Raw genomic sequence first — 17,272 nt, forward strand, 5'->3', positions numbered from 1 at the left:
CAAATTTTTCAGGCGTTCGCCTATACTCTTGTTAAAAAATGTTTCAAGGGTTTGCCTACACTCTTGGTACACAAATTTTTCAGGGGTTTGCCTATACTCTTGGTAAACAAACGTTTCAGGGGTTCGCCTATACTCTTGGTACACAAATTGTTAAGGGGTTCACCTATACTCTTGGAAAACAAATGTTTCAGGTGTTCACCTATACTCTTGGTGCACAAATTTTTTAGGGGTTTGCCTATACTCTTGGTAAACAAATGCTTCAGGGGTTCGCCCATACTCTTGGTAAACAAATGTTTCAGGGGTTTGCCTATACTCTTGGTAAACCAATGTTTTTGGGGTTCGCCTTTACTATTGGTAAACAAATCATTCAGGGTTTCACCTGCACTCTTGGTAAACAAATCTTTCAGGGGTTCACCTGCACTCTGGGTAAAAAAATCTTTTGTTTTAGAATGGGTTGTTGAATTATGGAGATGTGTAGAAGTACTGGCATCTGAGTCCACTTTATGTTCACGTTTGTGACTCATGAAATTTTGTGACGGAGGTGGCATGGGATTGGAATTATGATCATACATTAATTTATCAGCAATTCTCATCAGCATTGTGGGCTATCACCCACAATTTCAAAGAGGGTCACTGCCATGCCCTGCCAACCCTCTGCAGTGTGTGTCTCCTGTTCCTCCTCATCCAATGCACACTTATAAATAGACATGAGGATGTTGTGGCTATCAAGCGACCGTGTGGCATGAGGACATCTGAACGCTGCGCTGGGAAAAATTTCATTTTGTATATGACACAGCTACTGGAAAAGATTGTTACATATGTTGTGACTTTTTAACCCATTCTCGATTGCATCAATAAAAAATTAAGCTGGTTCTACAAAAGCAAGCTTTCACACAGCTGCATCAAATAAATATGAACAAGTTGTGGGGATCAAAATATTTTGTTAATTTGAAGCAGCAATGCGTTAAAAACTTTATGCAACCATAAATGTGGTCTTGCCATATTCATATTGATCTACAGAACAAAGATAACAGGTCATTTTTATTGCACAATGAACAGAGTAAAAACTAAATCCCCCCCCAAAATGTGCACTTATATTTTTTCCCTCTTTTCCTGAATTTAGATGTTTTCTAATGCATTATATGATATGCGAGCTGATATACCCAGCTTCGCCCAAGTTAATTTGGTCCAGTGGTTTTCCTGTTGTTCGCACAGAAAAAAATTATATAGTCATGGTTATTTCAGAGGAACCGAGGAATAAAATATCTATACACTTAGAAAAGTGTTAGATTCTCCTCAGACTGCATGTACCAATGTCCCTCTGCAGAATGTGCCACCCCTCCCACCCTGGTCACTTTTTGCCCTTAACGTTAAAACTAGAGATGAGTGAACGTACTCGTCCGAGCTTGATGCTCGCTCGAACATTAGTCTGCTCGAGATGCTCGTTACTCGAGACGAGCACCACGCGGTACTCGAGTCAAATCCATTTCCTTCCTTGCATGTTTAGCGCCATTTTCTAGCCAATATTCATGCAGGGAAGGTATTACAACTTCCTCCTGTGATGTTCCAGCCCTATCCCACCCCCCTGCAGTGAGTGGCTGGTGAGATCAAGTGACCTCTGAGTAATTAAAGCGGTCCCGCCCGTGCCTCGCCTCAGACACATGCTGGCAGAGATTAGGGAGAGAGCTGTTTCTGCTGTTCCTGGTATAGGGAGAGTGTTGGGCTACTGTTAGCATCTTTAAGAACGTTAACGGTCCTTCTTAGGGCCACATCTAACCGTGTGCATTACTGTTGTGGCTGCTGGGAACAGTTTTGCACATTTTTTTTTCATCTTGGGCTGTGCAAGCTATAGTGTTCTTAGTCTGCAGTCAATTATACAGAGTACAGGGGCAGTACTGGTGAGGCAGGGACAGTAGTAGTGTAGAATCATGTTAACAAGTAACCCAACGGTCCTTCTTAGGGCTACCTGTGACCGTATGCATTTTACTGCAATATAATTATTCAGACCGCTCTGTGTCTGCTCTATTCGTAATACACCATGCTGATAGGTATGGGTAGGCCTAGAGGACTTGGACGTGGGCGAGGACGCAGAGGTCCAAGTGAGGGTGTGGGCACAGGCCAAGTTCCTGGTCCAGGTGAATTGCAGACGGCTGCTGCGGGATTAGGAGAAAGGCACGTTTCTGGGGTCCCCAGCTTCATATATCACAATTTTTGGGTCCACGTGGTAGACCTTTATTGCCTGCCTATACTTCTGCTACAAGAAAGTTACAGGGGTCTGCCTATACTGCTGCCACTTACATGTTACAGGGGTCTGTCTATTCTGCTGCCACTTGAATGTTACAGGGGGTCTGCCTATACTTGTGCCACGTAAATCTTACAGGGGGCTTCCTATACTGCTGCCACAAAGATGTTACTGGGGTCTGCCTATACTGCTGCCACATTAATTTTACAGGTGTTTGCCTATACTTCTACTACAGAAATGATGATGGGGTCTGCCTATACTGCTGCTACAGAACTGATACTGCCGTCTCCCTATACTGCTGCTACATAGATGTTACTGGGGTCTGCCTATACTTCTGGCACAAAAACGTTACAGGGGTCTGCCTATACTGCTGCTACATAAATGTTACTGGGGTCTGCCTATACTTCTACAACAGAAATGGTGGTGGGGGCTGCCTATACTACTGCTACAGAAATGATACTGGGGTCTGCCTATACTGCTGCTACATAACTGTTACTGGGGTCTGCCTATACTTCTACCACATAAATGTTACAGGGGTCTGCCTATACTGCTGCTACTAAAATGTTACTGGGGTTCTGACTATACTTCTGGCACGTAAATGTTACAAGGGTCTGCCTATAATTCTGCTAATGGAATGTTACTGGGGTCTGTCTATACTGTTACAACAGAAATGTTACTGGGGCCTCCCTAGACTTCTGCAACATAACTGTTACTGGGGTCAGCTTATACCTTTGCTACAGGAATATTACAGGGGTCTGTGTATACTATGGTTGCACTAAGTCTTTCCATCGCGGTGTTCTAATAATAACCCCTCAGTTATATTAACCCCCTCAGTAATATTAACTTCCTCAGTAGCCACAGTAATATTAACCCCTCTGATTAATAACTCCTCAATTATATTAACCCCCTCAGTAGCCAAGTTATATTAACCACCTCAGTAATAACCCCTCATTAATTTTAACCCCGTCAGTAGCCCCAGAAATAATAGCCCCCAACCTATATACTTACCTACTCCTTGCAATCAGCGCTGCTCCTTCGCTGCTCAGCGCTGATCCCGATGCACACTGAATCAGTGTGTAAGGCCGGAACGTTTCTTCCCCTGTCCTCTCCTGCGGAATTAAGGAGGAGAGGACTCAGGGGAGAAGGATCCTGGCTGTACACTGACATCAGAGTGTGCATCGGGATTAGCGGCTCTGTGTGATTACCGGCGGGGAGCTGCAGTAGCCCCTCCAGTAATCACTATAGTGGTAAGCAGCCATCGGCATGCGTGCCCTCTCCGGCATGCATGCCTCAGGTTTGCCACCACAGACCCGTGGTCGCCTATGGAGCACAGTTTGAGAACCATTGGTCTAGAATATTGCTGCAACTTTGTTTGCAGACCAACTCTCAGACGACTACTAGGCAGCTTTCCTCTGAACGTCATGTTTGTACTTTATTCAATATCGCTATGCAGATAAGATTATCAGGTTCTTCCTTTTAGCAAAAGGTTGATGGTACCAGCTATCTAATTTCCTGATGAACTGCTTCATCTGTGGGGAAATGCATTGAAACACTAACTCGAGCTTGAGAAACAATCACCTGAGCTTGGAGACATTTATCTGAGCCAGAGAAATATTTACCTGAGCTTGGAAATTTTTGCACTTTTCTACATGAGCCTGATTAGTATTCTCCAATGCTTGGAGTTACTTACCTGAGCCTGAGAAATATTTACCTGAGCTGGGTAACACTTACCTGAGCTTGTAAGATACTTACCTAGGCTCAGAAATACTTACCCGAGATTGAGTGAAAGTATTTGATGTTCTATAGCTTTATCCCATCCAAAGATATCACCAAAGGGACAAAAGGTTTCAATAAAGACTTATGGAAAACCCTGTGAACCCTCCATGTAGCTTTCAAATCCAGTTCGTAGGCGAGCGGGTTCACCACACGTGTAATGACAGCTTCAAGGATGGGACCCTTAATTTGAGATTTTTAGAAGACAGGTATACCTTCTGTCCCAACCTGTAAGGTTCAGATACAGACAGACTCCTCCCACTATGCAACTGCCTATGAGCCCCCGTTGCTTCCAAGTTTTTTTGCACCTCTTTCCATACTCCCTGCAGCGTATCTGTGTATCTGTGGTGACGTCAGCTGCAGGACAGACAGACGGAGTAGGGATCGCTGTAAGGAAGCGAGGATGCTGACTGTATACACAAAAGAATAGAGATACCCCAGTGGAAGAACAAGTGCGGTTGTTTAGTGCAAACTCTGCCAATGTCAGGAACTCTGCCCACTGTTGAGCCTTTTCGCCAGCAAACAACAGTAAATATTGCGCTAAATCTTGGTTCTTCCGCTCACTCTGACCATTGATTTGCGGATGGAATGCTGACGAGAAGGAAAGCGACGTTCCCAGATTTCTGCAGAAGGCTCGCCAAAACTACAACACAAACTGAACCCCGCGATCAGATACAATGTTTTGGGGAACCCCATGTAGGTGAATGATTTCTATTACAAAAATCTTGGCAAATTCTTTTGCCTAAGGTAGCTTCTTTAACGCCACAAAATGTGCCATCTTTGAGAACCGGTCGACAACCACTAAAATATTGGTGAACTTCTGGGATTCCAGTAGATCGGTGAAAAAATCTACAGATAACTGCGACCACGGATGAGAAGGTACCAGTAACGGTCGCAGAGGACCCTCCGGAGGACGCCGTCGAGTTTTATTGCGTGCACAGACAGAGCATCCCTTAACAAAGTCGCGGATCTCCTGAGACATGCCTGGCACCAGAAGTGTCTAGAACAGAAATCCAGGGTCCCCTGAAACCCCAGATGACCTGCGAAAACCAACGCGTGAGATTCTTCCATGACTCTGAGACGTAAGGTCTCTGGCACAAACCATCTGCCCTCTGGCACCCCTGTAGGAGCGTCCTGCTGAGCATTCTGTAGTTGAGGGACGTAGTTAGATTCTACCACCCCCTCTTTTCCTCCTGTCCCTTCCTTTCTAGATCTACGACACCAACCACACGCTTCCCAGAGGGACCAGGAGAAGACTGGGAAACGGAGGACCCTATCGCCTACTTCGCTGATCTGTAAGGGCGGTCTGGCTAGGTGACGGGCGCCGGAGACAGGGATTTAAGACTGGAATAATCTGGCTTAACGCTCGGGGAAACTGGGAAATTGCCCCTCCCCCACAATCACACCCCGATCTTGCTCCTGTCCCGTGCGCTCGTTGCATGGCCCCAAACCCACCTCAAATTCTTACCAAACTCGTGCGGTGAATTGCGCCTATTTGCGCCTACTAGCGCCTATTAGGCGTTTATTTTGAATATATTTCGTATATAACCTGTTTCGTTAATACGCCCTTTTGTAATTGTACGTGAATCTTGAATTTGCTACCGTTTAATTTGTGCATTAGATAAGTGTGTTTCATGTGGTCAGTGGTGGTCGCACCCAACCCAAAAGGTGTGCGCCCAACCACCCCCCAAATTCACGAGGATTGGGAGAAGCCAAGAGGACTTTTCCCCAATCCTGGATCTGAATGAGGAACAGACCCAGGGCCCCTTAGGTTACGGCTCTCACTCTACCCCGTGTCTAATATGTTTCCTCTCTTTTCCACTTTAAGTGGAATTTGTTGTTATTACTTGTTGGAACAGCAATATTGTTTGCAATTTACGATGTAGGGAAAGGGCAGATCTTCAACCCAAAGCAGATTCCCCTGAACCAGAACATGGCAGAGATTAAAATTATCTCATTTAATGTCAGAGGCTGGAACGATCCCCAGAAAAAAATCGCAGACATTTAACCTCATGAAAAAACATAGCCCGGAGGTGGTATTCCTCCAAGAAACTCACTTTCACCATAACCGCATCCCTAACCTTCCAACATATAGCTACAACCAATGGCACCACAGCACGTACTCCTCAGCTTCGAGAGTAGTCTCCATAACAGTTACCAAAAATGTCCCCTTTGTCCCTAAACGGATAGAGTCGGACCCAGGCGAAAGATACCTATTCTTGAAAGGTATGGTGGCTCACAAGCTGGTCTCATTCGCCAACCTTTATGCCCCTAATAAAAACCAAGTCCAGTGTCTATTACGGGCCTTGTCCAAATATAGCGAATTCGCGGAGGGCCTACAGTTGGTTGGAGGCGACTTCAAAACTGCACTAGACCACTCCGTTGATACCACCTCAGGCTCAGCCCCAATCCCCCGTAAGCAAATTCACAGACTGAAAAGCCTTCTGTCGGATCTGAATTTGCGAGACGCCTGGAGATTGAAAAATCCCGGGCTTAGAGAATACACATATTTCTCCCACATTCACACGACCTACCACAGAATCGATTATCTACTACTATCAGGCAATTACCTACACTCAGTCACCGTGGCCGACATTGGCTCACTCACTATATCAGACCACGCCCCTATCTTCCTTTCCCTGATAGTGGACAGCCTGCCGAAAAGACAATGGAACTGGCGCCTCAACTGCACGTTAGTAAATAGGAGGGAAAATCACTCAAGAGTGACTGAAGAGGACACCGCCTCACTACTGCGGCAAACTACGGAGGAAGAAGTGACCGATGTTTTAGCCTCCATTCCTAACGGGAAGAGCCCAGGCCCGGAAGGACTCCCCATCCTCTATTATAAAAAATTTACTAACATACTCCATACCTGACCAAACTCTGTAACTCCCTCCTTTCTGGCGCGACACTCCCTAAACAATCTCTAGAAGCCCACATTTCGCTTATCCCCAAAGAGGGCAAGGACCTAGACATGAGCAGTAGCTACCGCCCCATCTCCCTACTAAACTCGGATATTAAATTATGGGCAAAATTGCTCGCCCAACGAATGGCTCCTTTTCTCACTAAACTGATAAGTCCGGACCAAGTGGGATTTGTGCCCGGGAGAGAAGGAAAATTCCATACGACCCGAGCAATTCATGCTATACATTATGCTAAACGTAACAAAATCCCATTAGTCCTGATCTCCATGGACGACAAAAAGGCCTTTGATACGGTCAATTGGAATTACATGGAGAGCACTCTGAGGAGGTTTGGTTTCCAGCTCCCTTTTATCAGAGCCATCTTCTCCCTATACTCAGCTCTGACGGCTAAAGTTCAGGTCAATGGTACATTCTCAAAGCCCTTCTCCATTGGTAACGGCACTAGGCAAGGCTGTCTGCTGTCCCCCACTCTCTTTATCCTGGTAATGGAGACCTTACTACAAGAGATTAGACAAATCCCTGACATTGAGGGCCTCCAGGTAGGGGACACAACACACACCATAGCGGCATTCGCGGACGATCTATTAGTGCTTGTCACTAACCCCAAAAGGGCCCTACCGGCGCACATGGAGACGATCAACCTTTTCGGCAGGCTGTCCAACTTTAAAATAAACTATGATAATTCAGAAGCACTGAATATCTCTGCCCTGTCACACATAGTTAAAGGAGATGTCCCGAGGCAGCAAGTGGGGTTATACACTTCTGTATGGCCATAATAATGCACTTTGTAATATACATTGTGCATTAATTATGAGCCATACAGAAGTTATAAAAAGTTTTATACTTACCTGCTCCGTTGCTAGCGTCCTCGTCTCCATGGTGCCGACTAATTTTCGGCCTCCGATGGCCAAATTAGCCGCGCTTGCGTAGTCCGGGTCTTCTGTAGTCTTCTATGGAGCCGCTCGTGCCAGAGAGCGGCTCCGTGTAGCTCCGCCCCGTCACGTGCCGATTCCAGCCAATCAGGAGGCTGGAATCGGCAGTGGACCGCACAGAAGAGCTGCGGTCCACGAAGGCAGAGGATCCCGGCGGCCATCTTCAGCAGGTGAGTATGAAGACGCCGGACCGCCGGGATTCAGGTAAGCGCTGTGCGGGTGGGTTTTTTAACCCCTGCATCGGGGTTGTCTCGCGCCGAACGGGGGGGGGGTTTAAAAAAAAAAAAACCCGTTTCGGCGCGGGACATCTCCTTTAACAACCTGAAAAAGCAACACGCTTTTAGATGGCCCCCCTCTCGCATTAAATACCTGGGCATTATCCTAACTGCCAACCCATCCCAGCTTTATGACGCCAACTATACTCCGCTGATTAAAAAAGTGAAAAACCAGCTCACACAATTCAATCTACCACTGATCTCATGGCTGGGCAGGAAAAATCTTATAGCTACATACGTACTCCCACCCATTATCTATATACTACGCTTGGTCCCAATTGAAGTCCCCAATGTTTTCTTCTTACAAATGCACAAACTATTTAGGAGCTTCATATGGGAGGGGCATAAATCACGGCTAGCATTTTTCTTGCTTACTCGAAAAAGCCCCCAAGGAGGCGCGGGCCTTCCGAATCTCCAGCTTTACCACAAAGTGATCCATATCGCTAGATGGATCTCACTAATAGACAACAAAACACCCTACCCCACACATAGCATGGAAAAAATGATGTTAGGCAAAGATAACCAAGTGCTACTTTGGATCAATGGACTCCCCCTCGGTAAACAAACACATATTAGCCCTATTACGAAGTGCACAATAAATGTACTTAGATCGAGCCGCCTAGGGACAGTGGGAGAAAAGTCCCTCCTTTGGCCCATGCCCCCTTAATACCAGCTATACTAGCGAATAGACCACTCAAAATCGAGAGGGTTTGGGACAAATTTAAAGGCGTCACAGTTCATGACATCCTTAAGGGCCACAAACTAGCAAATCAAATGCAACTGGATACCTATTTTCCATCCTTCTCCTTAAATTTCTTGAACAGAGCCAGTATCTATCATTCACTGAGACAGTTTTAATCAATCAATCTCAATAATTTGAGAAACCCCCTCTGGTTTCAGGTATACATCTCCCTCCCCTCTCGCCCGAAGAAGCTGGTCAGTCAACTCTACAAAGGCCTCCTTTTACAGACCACCCCTGAGAGGCCCTGGTTTCTCAGGGAATGAGAGAGAGAGTTAGGACTTAACTAGGGATGAGCGAGCATACTCGTCCGAGCTTGATGCTCGTTCGAGTATTAGGGTGCTCGAGATGCTCGTTACTCGAGACGAGCACCACGCAGTACTCGTCTCGATTAAACGAGCACTGACCATTGAATTCAATGGAGCCGGCAATACAGCCGGCTCCATTGAAAGCAATGGGCTGCCGGCTAGTGCGGGATGAATTTTCGGGAAGGGCTTAAAAATATAAGCCCTTACCTGAAAATCATCCTAAAATGTGTAAAAAGTAAAAAAAATATATATATATACTCACCGTGTCCCGGCAGAACAATGTTAGCCCATTGAATTCAATGGAGCCGGCAATACAGCCGGCTCCATTGAAAGCAATGGGCTGCCGGCGATCGCACAATGAATTTTCGGGAAGGGCTTAAATATATAAGCCCTTCCCTGCAATTCATCCAGAAATGTGTAAAAAAAAAAAAAAAATATATATATATATATACTCACTCACCTGTTCCCGGCAGACGGAGTTCAGCCACGGCCAGCTGGCAGTTCTCCTGAACTGCTCTCTGTAGTATTCAGCAGTCGGGGATTTAAAATCCCCGCCTGCTGAATGAGCTGCCTCTGATTGGTCACAGCCTGACCAATCAGAGGCAGCTCTCACTCACACCCATTCATGAATTCATGAATGGGTGAGTGAGTGCTGCCTCTGATTGGCTCAGCGCAGCTCTCAGCTGAATGACAGCTGAGCTGAGCCAATCAGTGGCAGCACTCACTCATCCATTCATGAATTCATGAATGGGTGTGAGTGAGAGCTGCCTCTTATTGGTCAGGCTGTGACCAATCAGAGGCAGCTCATTCAGCAGGCAGGGATTTTAAATCCCCGGCTGCTGAATACTACAGAGAGCAGTTCAGGAGAACTGCCAGCTGGCCGCAGCTGAACTCCGTCTGCCGGGACCAGGTGAGTATATATATATTTTTTATTTTTACACATTTCTGGATGAATTGCAGGGAAGGACATATATATTCAAGCCCTTCCCGAAAATTCATTGTGCGATCGCTGGCAGCCCATTGCTTTTAATGGAGCCGGCTGTATTGCCGGCTCCATTGAATTCAATGAGCTAACATCGTTCTGCTCTGCCACAGCTGTTACAGCTGTGGCAGAGGAGAACGATCTTTATGCTGACAGTGCGGGGGAAGGGGGGGGGGGGGTCTCACTCTTGCCACTATTGTGGCTTAATAGTGAGACCTTGGAGCCCGAAATGCAGCCCTGCATGTTGCTCCTCGCCTGCCCTATCCATTTCTGTTTTTTACATGACTTTGGTGGTTTGCTAAGATTTTCACAAATGAAAACCTTAGCAGAGCATCAGTCATATACAAAAATACTCGAGTCGCCCATTGACTTCAATGGGGTTCGTTACTCGAAACGAACTCTCGAGCATCACTGAAAGTTCAACTCGAGTAACGAGCATTCAAGCATTTTGGTGCTCGCTCATCTCTAGACTTAACCTTAGCAAGGAGAAGAACCACAAAGTTCTAAAAAAACTCACATGGTTTCTCCAGATGTGTACGCATCCAAGAATACTCATATAAGATCTTGACGAGGTGGTATAGGACCCCTGTCACAACTGCTAAATTGACCCCTGCATCCTCAGATATATGCTGGAGATGTGGGGAAGAAAGGGGAACTGCCCTACATATATGGTGGCACTGCCCAAAAATTAAGCCTTTCTGGCTAGCAGTCACCAACCTCATTAATAAAATCTGCCATACCTCATACGTTTTCAAACCAGAGGGGGTCCTGATTTGGCTACCCAAAAGCCAATTCAAACCCTCAAACATAAACCTACCGACAATCCTCCTGGCTGCAGCTAAATTAATGATACCGCTCTTCTGGAGAGAGAAAGACACCCCTCAAATCCCCCAATGGATAGAAAGAGTTTCACAAATCTTTCGCTTTGAAGAGATCCTAGCCTGGGAGTCAGGCTCAAGAGATCACTTCACAGCCCTCTGGTCACCCTGGATACAGTTCCAAGGAAGCAGAAACAATTTAGATTCTTAAAAATCTAATTGCCATAAACCACTTTTAATGATCTGCCTAATCCCCCCGCCTCACGTGTTAATAATGAAGTACCTTGCTATATGTTCTGTTTTCTATCCCCCCCCCCCTCTCTCCCCTACAATTTTTTTCTTTAAATCTAAGCCAGACTTGAGCCTTGTTATTAAGTGTGCAATAGCTATAATAATGTTTTAATAACTGTTATACACACTACACGTGGGCGCTGCGAGGCCTGACGGTACTTGTTTTCGACTGGCTATGTTTTCTTTCTTTTAATAAAAAAGAAATTGTTTAAAAACAAAAGAAAATCAGTGGAAAATTTGCCCCCCCCCCCCCCTACCCTGCAAAAAAAAAAGATGTAAAGACCAAAAGTAAATGTACCCCAGTGTGTTTTTTCTAAAATTTAAATGAATACAATTTTTGGGGGGAAATAGATAAACATTTACATTGTCCACGGTATAATATCATACATATGTTACACAGTATAATATCCTTCATGAGTAATGATTAACTTACCTGTGCTAAATGCCTTGGAAAATGCATTTAAGATATTTGCTGTTATGTCCTTAATAACAGAGTATGGAGCATGTGCAGAAAAGAAGGTGTCAAATAGATTCTTGGCATCAATCTCATGGGAACAGTAAATCTTACTGCCGGAGTCCATGGTGTGTCTGTTCTCTTAGAATAGTAATGTTAACTGAGTTTTATAGATAATTTCATCAGGTCCCTCCTTTATAATATCATATGTGTTTCAGTCATATGCCATCACATGTCATACATACTAGGAGGATGTAAATAGGAACCTCGGGATCACATTGCTAGTGTATGTTGTTGATCGTTTACTTACTATTTAACCCTTTAAAGGGACCACTCTTGCCTTTGTAAGACAGCATATTTTCTGTTTTTTCTTCACTGCATTCCTGAAACCATCATTTTTTTCTCAGATGAATATACGATAAGCTGAATTCCTCCATTATTTTTCCTCTTTTTGCTTTAACGTTCATTATTTTCAAAGAGCTCTAATTATGTTTTAAGCTTATTGTATGGGTTTTAACAATTAAAATGATTGTTTTATGACGATAACCCTGTTACATGTATCCTATTAGCATATGTACATTATAGAGGGGCTGAAATACTGAAGACCATTGGTTATAAGCCACAACAATTATGTCATGGACAGATGGGACTAAACATACTATGCTGTACACTACACTGATTGCAGGAGCTCAGGATCCAAGCCTGCACCATCAGCAGGAGATATCAGATGCATTTTAGTTCACAAACTACTGCAATGGCTGGAATCAGAGATAACTCTAATCCAAGTGATTCGACCCATTAGATATGCACTACAGCAGTGAAGGAGTTAGATAGAGGCATTGTCATACCCTTCAAGACTCCATAATGAGATTGCAAGGTGCTGATGGGCTTTCATGGCAGCATGGGTTCTAATACTTGTTCACATATCTGTTAATTTTATACATCCATTGAATCTTGCCAGAGGAAGCCTGTCAGTATTAGGGTACGTTCACACGAGCGCATAAACGGCGCGTTTTTGCGCCCAATCGTATAAACGTGACCATCTGAGGCATTGGTTTCCAATGTATTCGTTTGCACGGGCGATTTTACGGCGCGGAAAAACAGCAACCCGAAAAAAACAAAACGGAACATATGCGACCGAAATACGCGCCAACGCATATTCGATGCCCGAAAAGATAGTTTGCAAAGTAGGAACAAACGAAAATACGCTTTCTAGCTCTCGTCATGATCGCCGAAAAACGTTCTTTCTGGCGACTAAACGCTGCGCACGTGCGAACGTAAATACGCCTACGCTCGTGTGACCGTGCCCTTAAGCTGCTAAACAATTACAGAGTATTGTTCTTGCAATCTAGGCCTTTACTGGTCAAGTTGTATATTGGGGATATAAAAAATGGAAACATTTAAACTGTTAAAATGTTTAAACAGATAAGATAAATACCAAAAATTACTGGATTTAAATAAAAATGCTTTAGTTTGTGAATAAAGTCAAGCAAAAAAAGTTATTTATCCGACGTGGTAAACAGCATAAACAATCTAATATAAATTAGCCTACAGGCTATTTCTTGCAACACACTTTACCCTCGTTCCCTGACCTTTGGTTGATGATTTTGGTGTTATTAGATTTGCAACATCCTCACCACCACCATTGAGTCAAAAAATTGAGTTTGATACATCGAGTACCCTATAAGGCTGCTAGGGAGAGTGAAACGATGGTAAGCAAGCAGTGATAGAGAGAATATGCATTCTGCTCTGCTACACACAGGCATATACACTCTGCTCTACATGCAGGGATATACATTCTGCACTGCTACACGCTACTACACGTAGGTATATAGTGTGTGTAACAGTGTGTATATTGTGTGTATAATGACTGCATGCAGGTTTATACATTCAGCTCTGCTTTACGCAGGCATTTATACACTCAGCTCTACTGCACGCAGACATTTATACATTCAGCTCTGCTACACGCAGTTATATACACTCAGCTCTGCTACATGCATATAGTGGTCTACAGCTCAGTGACTGCATTCTGTTACGCCGGTCAACTCATAGTTAATTTTGCCAGCACACCTTGTTCTGTCCAGACAAGCCAGGGTTAACAGCTCCTGTGCCTTTCAGTCAGGCTAATTACCCTGCTATGTGTCTGAGAGGTGTGCTGGTGATTGACAGGTCTATTTACCTATTGGCTCCTCCTGCCTCCCTATAAGATTCAGCTCATGTTGCCTGGGGGTTGCAGATTATTGTTCAGTTTGAAGTGTCCTCTGAGCAGTCTAGTGGCTCTGACCTGCTGAGTGTCGGTCCTGTACCTTGTGGTTCTTTTCAGTGTACGCTGTGTAGCCAAGCTACTCTGACCTGCTGGTAATCTGGCCCTGGTACCTTGTGCCTTTAACTCAGTGTGTTAGACAGTCTGCCTTTGTTTTTATCCTGCTCCTGTCAGCTTGTCCACTAGACTAGCGCTTGCTATTATCAGCCAGGATTTTCCAGTCTGCCTTGTTTTGTATCCAGCTTCATGCAGCTTGTCCGTTTGACCATTCTATTGTCTGCTTTACTTTCTGTTATCAGCCAGGCTTTAACATTTGCCTCTGTCCTGTTTGTATTGTTAGTGTTGGTTTTGTCATCTGCCTTTCCTCTCGGTGGTAGTGGGTAGTATTCTCTTGCATAGGTATGGCGGTCCCTGCCTGTCCCCTCTAGGAAGCGTAGGGTCAGAGTTAGCAGCCTGGACGTGTCCACCCTCAGGGCTATCTCCAGGAAGGGACAGGGGCGTGGGTGAAGATCAGGGAGCCCCGCACCGTGCGTACCTAGGTACCCTGCTAGTACTGTAACATAATAATCTGCCCAACTAAACTGCGCTAGAAGCGGTGTGGATCCTGTTCTGCCTCTTTCAAGCCAGTTTAGTATCTGTACAGGATCCAATGCAAGCTCTGGCTCAGCAAGTGCTGGCATTATCGCAGCAGATGATGGACATCATGCAGCAGCTGTCTGCCATTAAGTCTGTGCCTGCATTTTTGGACTTGTCAGCACAATCTGATCTACCAGACCGTTTTTCTGGCAAATGGAGTGATTTTTTTCCCCCCTGTGTTCCTGTATAGCTACCCGTCCGTTGGTGGGCGGACACCCAATCTGCATCCTGACCCCTAGTTGGTAGGCGGATGTAGGGCCCTGTCTGCCTGAGCCACCTGTCCATTGGTTGTGGACACCCGTTTCCTGTTCTTTACAGACTATTGTTGCTGAGACCTATTGTGTAGGCGCAATAAGTTCTGTTCATGGTATATATGTATTTTTTCCGCTCCTTATTGTTACTGCTATGCATTATTTCAGGCCGTATTCTTAAGTCCTATAGATGTGCGTTCATTAAAGGAGTTGGTATTTCTATATATATTTTTTTGCTTGCCTAAAGGGTCCGGAGGCCGCTTTTTTGAGGGGGATAATGTTACACCTGTCAGCTGATAGTTAATTTTGCCAGCACACCTTGTTCTGTCCAGAGGAGCCAGGGTTAAAAGCTCCTGTGCCTTTCAGTCAGGCTAATTACCCTGCTACATGTCTGAGAGGTGTGTGTTAGGACCGCCTGCTCTCGGGGTCTCCGTGCCCCCACCACCGGTCCTATCACCCGAGCTGATCGGGTGCGGCGCAGGGGAGCCCCGGTCTTGGTGACCTCCCCTGGCCGCTAGGGTCCCGGACATTGTCTCCGGTCGCACGCTTCCGTGCTCAGGGGGCGGCGCCTGGGTAATCGGGTTGCTGGGGATGCGGCGATGCCGTTCCCCGTTGCCATGACATTTGATTAGCATGTTCTGCACTCGTTGCTGGATGTCTGGGTCTCTGCACTCGCTGACTTAGGTCTGAGTCTGGCTGCTGGCAGGCTCCCCGCCCCAATCAGCTGCTGGGGCAGGAGTTCAGACAGCATTTAAGCGTGCCTGTTTCCTTCCAGCATTGCCGATGTGTGTTTGTCTCCAGGCTTCACCTGCATTATTCTGATCTAGTTTCCCGTTGTGACCCTCTGCTTTTGGACCTGACTTAGACCTCGCCTAATCCCTGGTACAGAGTATTCTCCTGTTGCCCACCTGGACTTCTTGACTTGCCTCTGTGTCTGTTTGTCTCTGTACTTGTTTGTAAGTCTGAACCCTGCCCCACTTCCCTAGTGAGTATAGTGACCGTCGCCCAATTGTCGCCCTGGGGCCTAGCCAGGGGGCAAGTAGGTAGGGACAGGGGTTGCTTTTAGGGACTTCCAGTACCCGGAGCCCTGCATACTGACACTTGCGCCTTTCCTCGTTATGAAAGACTTGTCGGTGGGCATAGTCTTAGGGCTCGCTTGGTTAAGGGAACACAATTCCATTATTAATTGGAACACGCTGGAGTTGGTCAAGTGGGGGTCCCACTGTACCAATCACATGAATCCGGTGAATGTGGATACTTCTGTTTTGGAGGGGTTCAAGTTACCATACTATATTGCTGACTTTTCTGATGTTTTCTCTAAACAACTCTCTGAAGTATTGTCTCCTCATAGAGAATTTGATTGTAAAATTGATCTGATTCCAAATGCCAAACTCCCTAAGGGTCGGACCTACAATGTAACTGTTCCTGAGAGGTGGTCCATGAAGGACTATATTCAGGACAGTTTGACCAAGGGACACATTCGACCCTTGGAGTTTCCTGTGGGCGCCGGGTTTTTCTTCGTTGAGAAGAAGGGCGGTGGTCTCAGACCCCGTATTGATTACAGGGAGCTTAAACAGATAACAATCAGAAACCAATACGCCCTTCCTCTCATCCCCGACCTCCTCAATCAGGTTTCCAGGGCTCAATGGTTCTCCAAGCTTGACCTGAGGGGAGCCTATAACCTCATCCGTATTCGGGAAGGGGATAAGTGGAAGACTGCTTTCAATACACCTCTGGGCCACTTTGAATACCTTGTTATGCCTAATGGGTTATGTAATGCTCCAGCGTTTTTTTTTCGTTTTTTTTCCACAAGGGTATATGAATTCGACTTTCCAGGATATCACGGGTGTCTTTGTTGTGGTATACCTGGATGACATCCTGATTTTCTCCCCTGACTGGGAGGCACACTGTGTCCAGGTATGAACCGTGCTGACTCGCATCCGGGCTAACAAATTGTTTGCGAAATTTTAAAAATGTGTTTTCGGTGCTCAGAAAATATCATTCCTGGGGTATATCATTACACCATGTGATATTCAGATGGATCCAGTTAAGGTGAAAGCTATCACGGAATGGGCTCAGCCAGTTACCCTAAAAGCTCTGCAGCATTTCCTTGGGTTCGCTAATTATTATCGTAAGTTCATTAAGAACTTCTCCGTGGTGGCTAAGCCCTTAACGGATCTCACCAGAAAGGGGGCGGATGTGAGTAATTGGTCTCCGGATGCTCTTGCGTCCTTCGCTACCCTGAAGGCTGCTTTCTCTTCAGCACCCGTCCTCATCCAACCTGATCTATCCAGTTCGTTTGTGGTGGAGGTAGATGCTTCCGAGTTTGGAGTTGGAGCGGTACTGTCCCAAGGTCCCTCCACACTCACAAACCTTAGGCCTTG

General features: G+C 45.7%; 1 protein-coding gene across 1 annotated transcript in view; it reads right to left on the reverse strand.

Annotated features, from left to right (window-relative positions):
- The window catches only part of LOC136572409 (nicotinamide N-methyltransferase-like), a 49,945-nt gene extending 38,067 nt beyond the window's left edge, over positions 1 to 11,878 (reverse strand). Inside the window, exon 1 of the mRNA XM_066572948.1 lies at positions 11,718 to 11,878. Within this exon, the coding sequence (XP_066429045.1) occupies positions 11,718 to 11,865 (148 nt within the window). The 5' untranslated portion in view covers positions 11,866 to 11,878. The remainder of the gene's footprint in view (positions 1 to 11,717) is intronic.
- Positions 11,879 to 17,272: the final 5,394 nt, after the last annotated feature.

This window comes from Eleutherodactylus coqui, chromosome 7, assembly GCF_035609145.1.
Source record: "Eleutherodactylus coqui strain aEleCoq1 chromosome 7, aEleCoq1.hap1, whole genome shotgun sequence".
Lineage (NCBI taxonomy): Eukaryota > Metazoa > Chordata > Amphibia > Anura > Eleutherodactylidae > Eleutherodactylus > Eleutherodactylus coqui.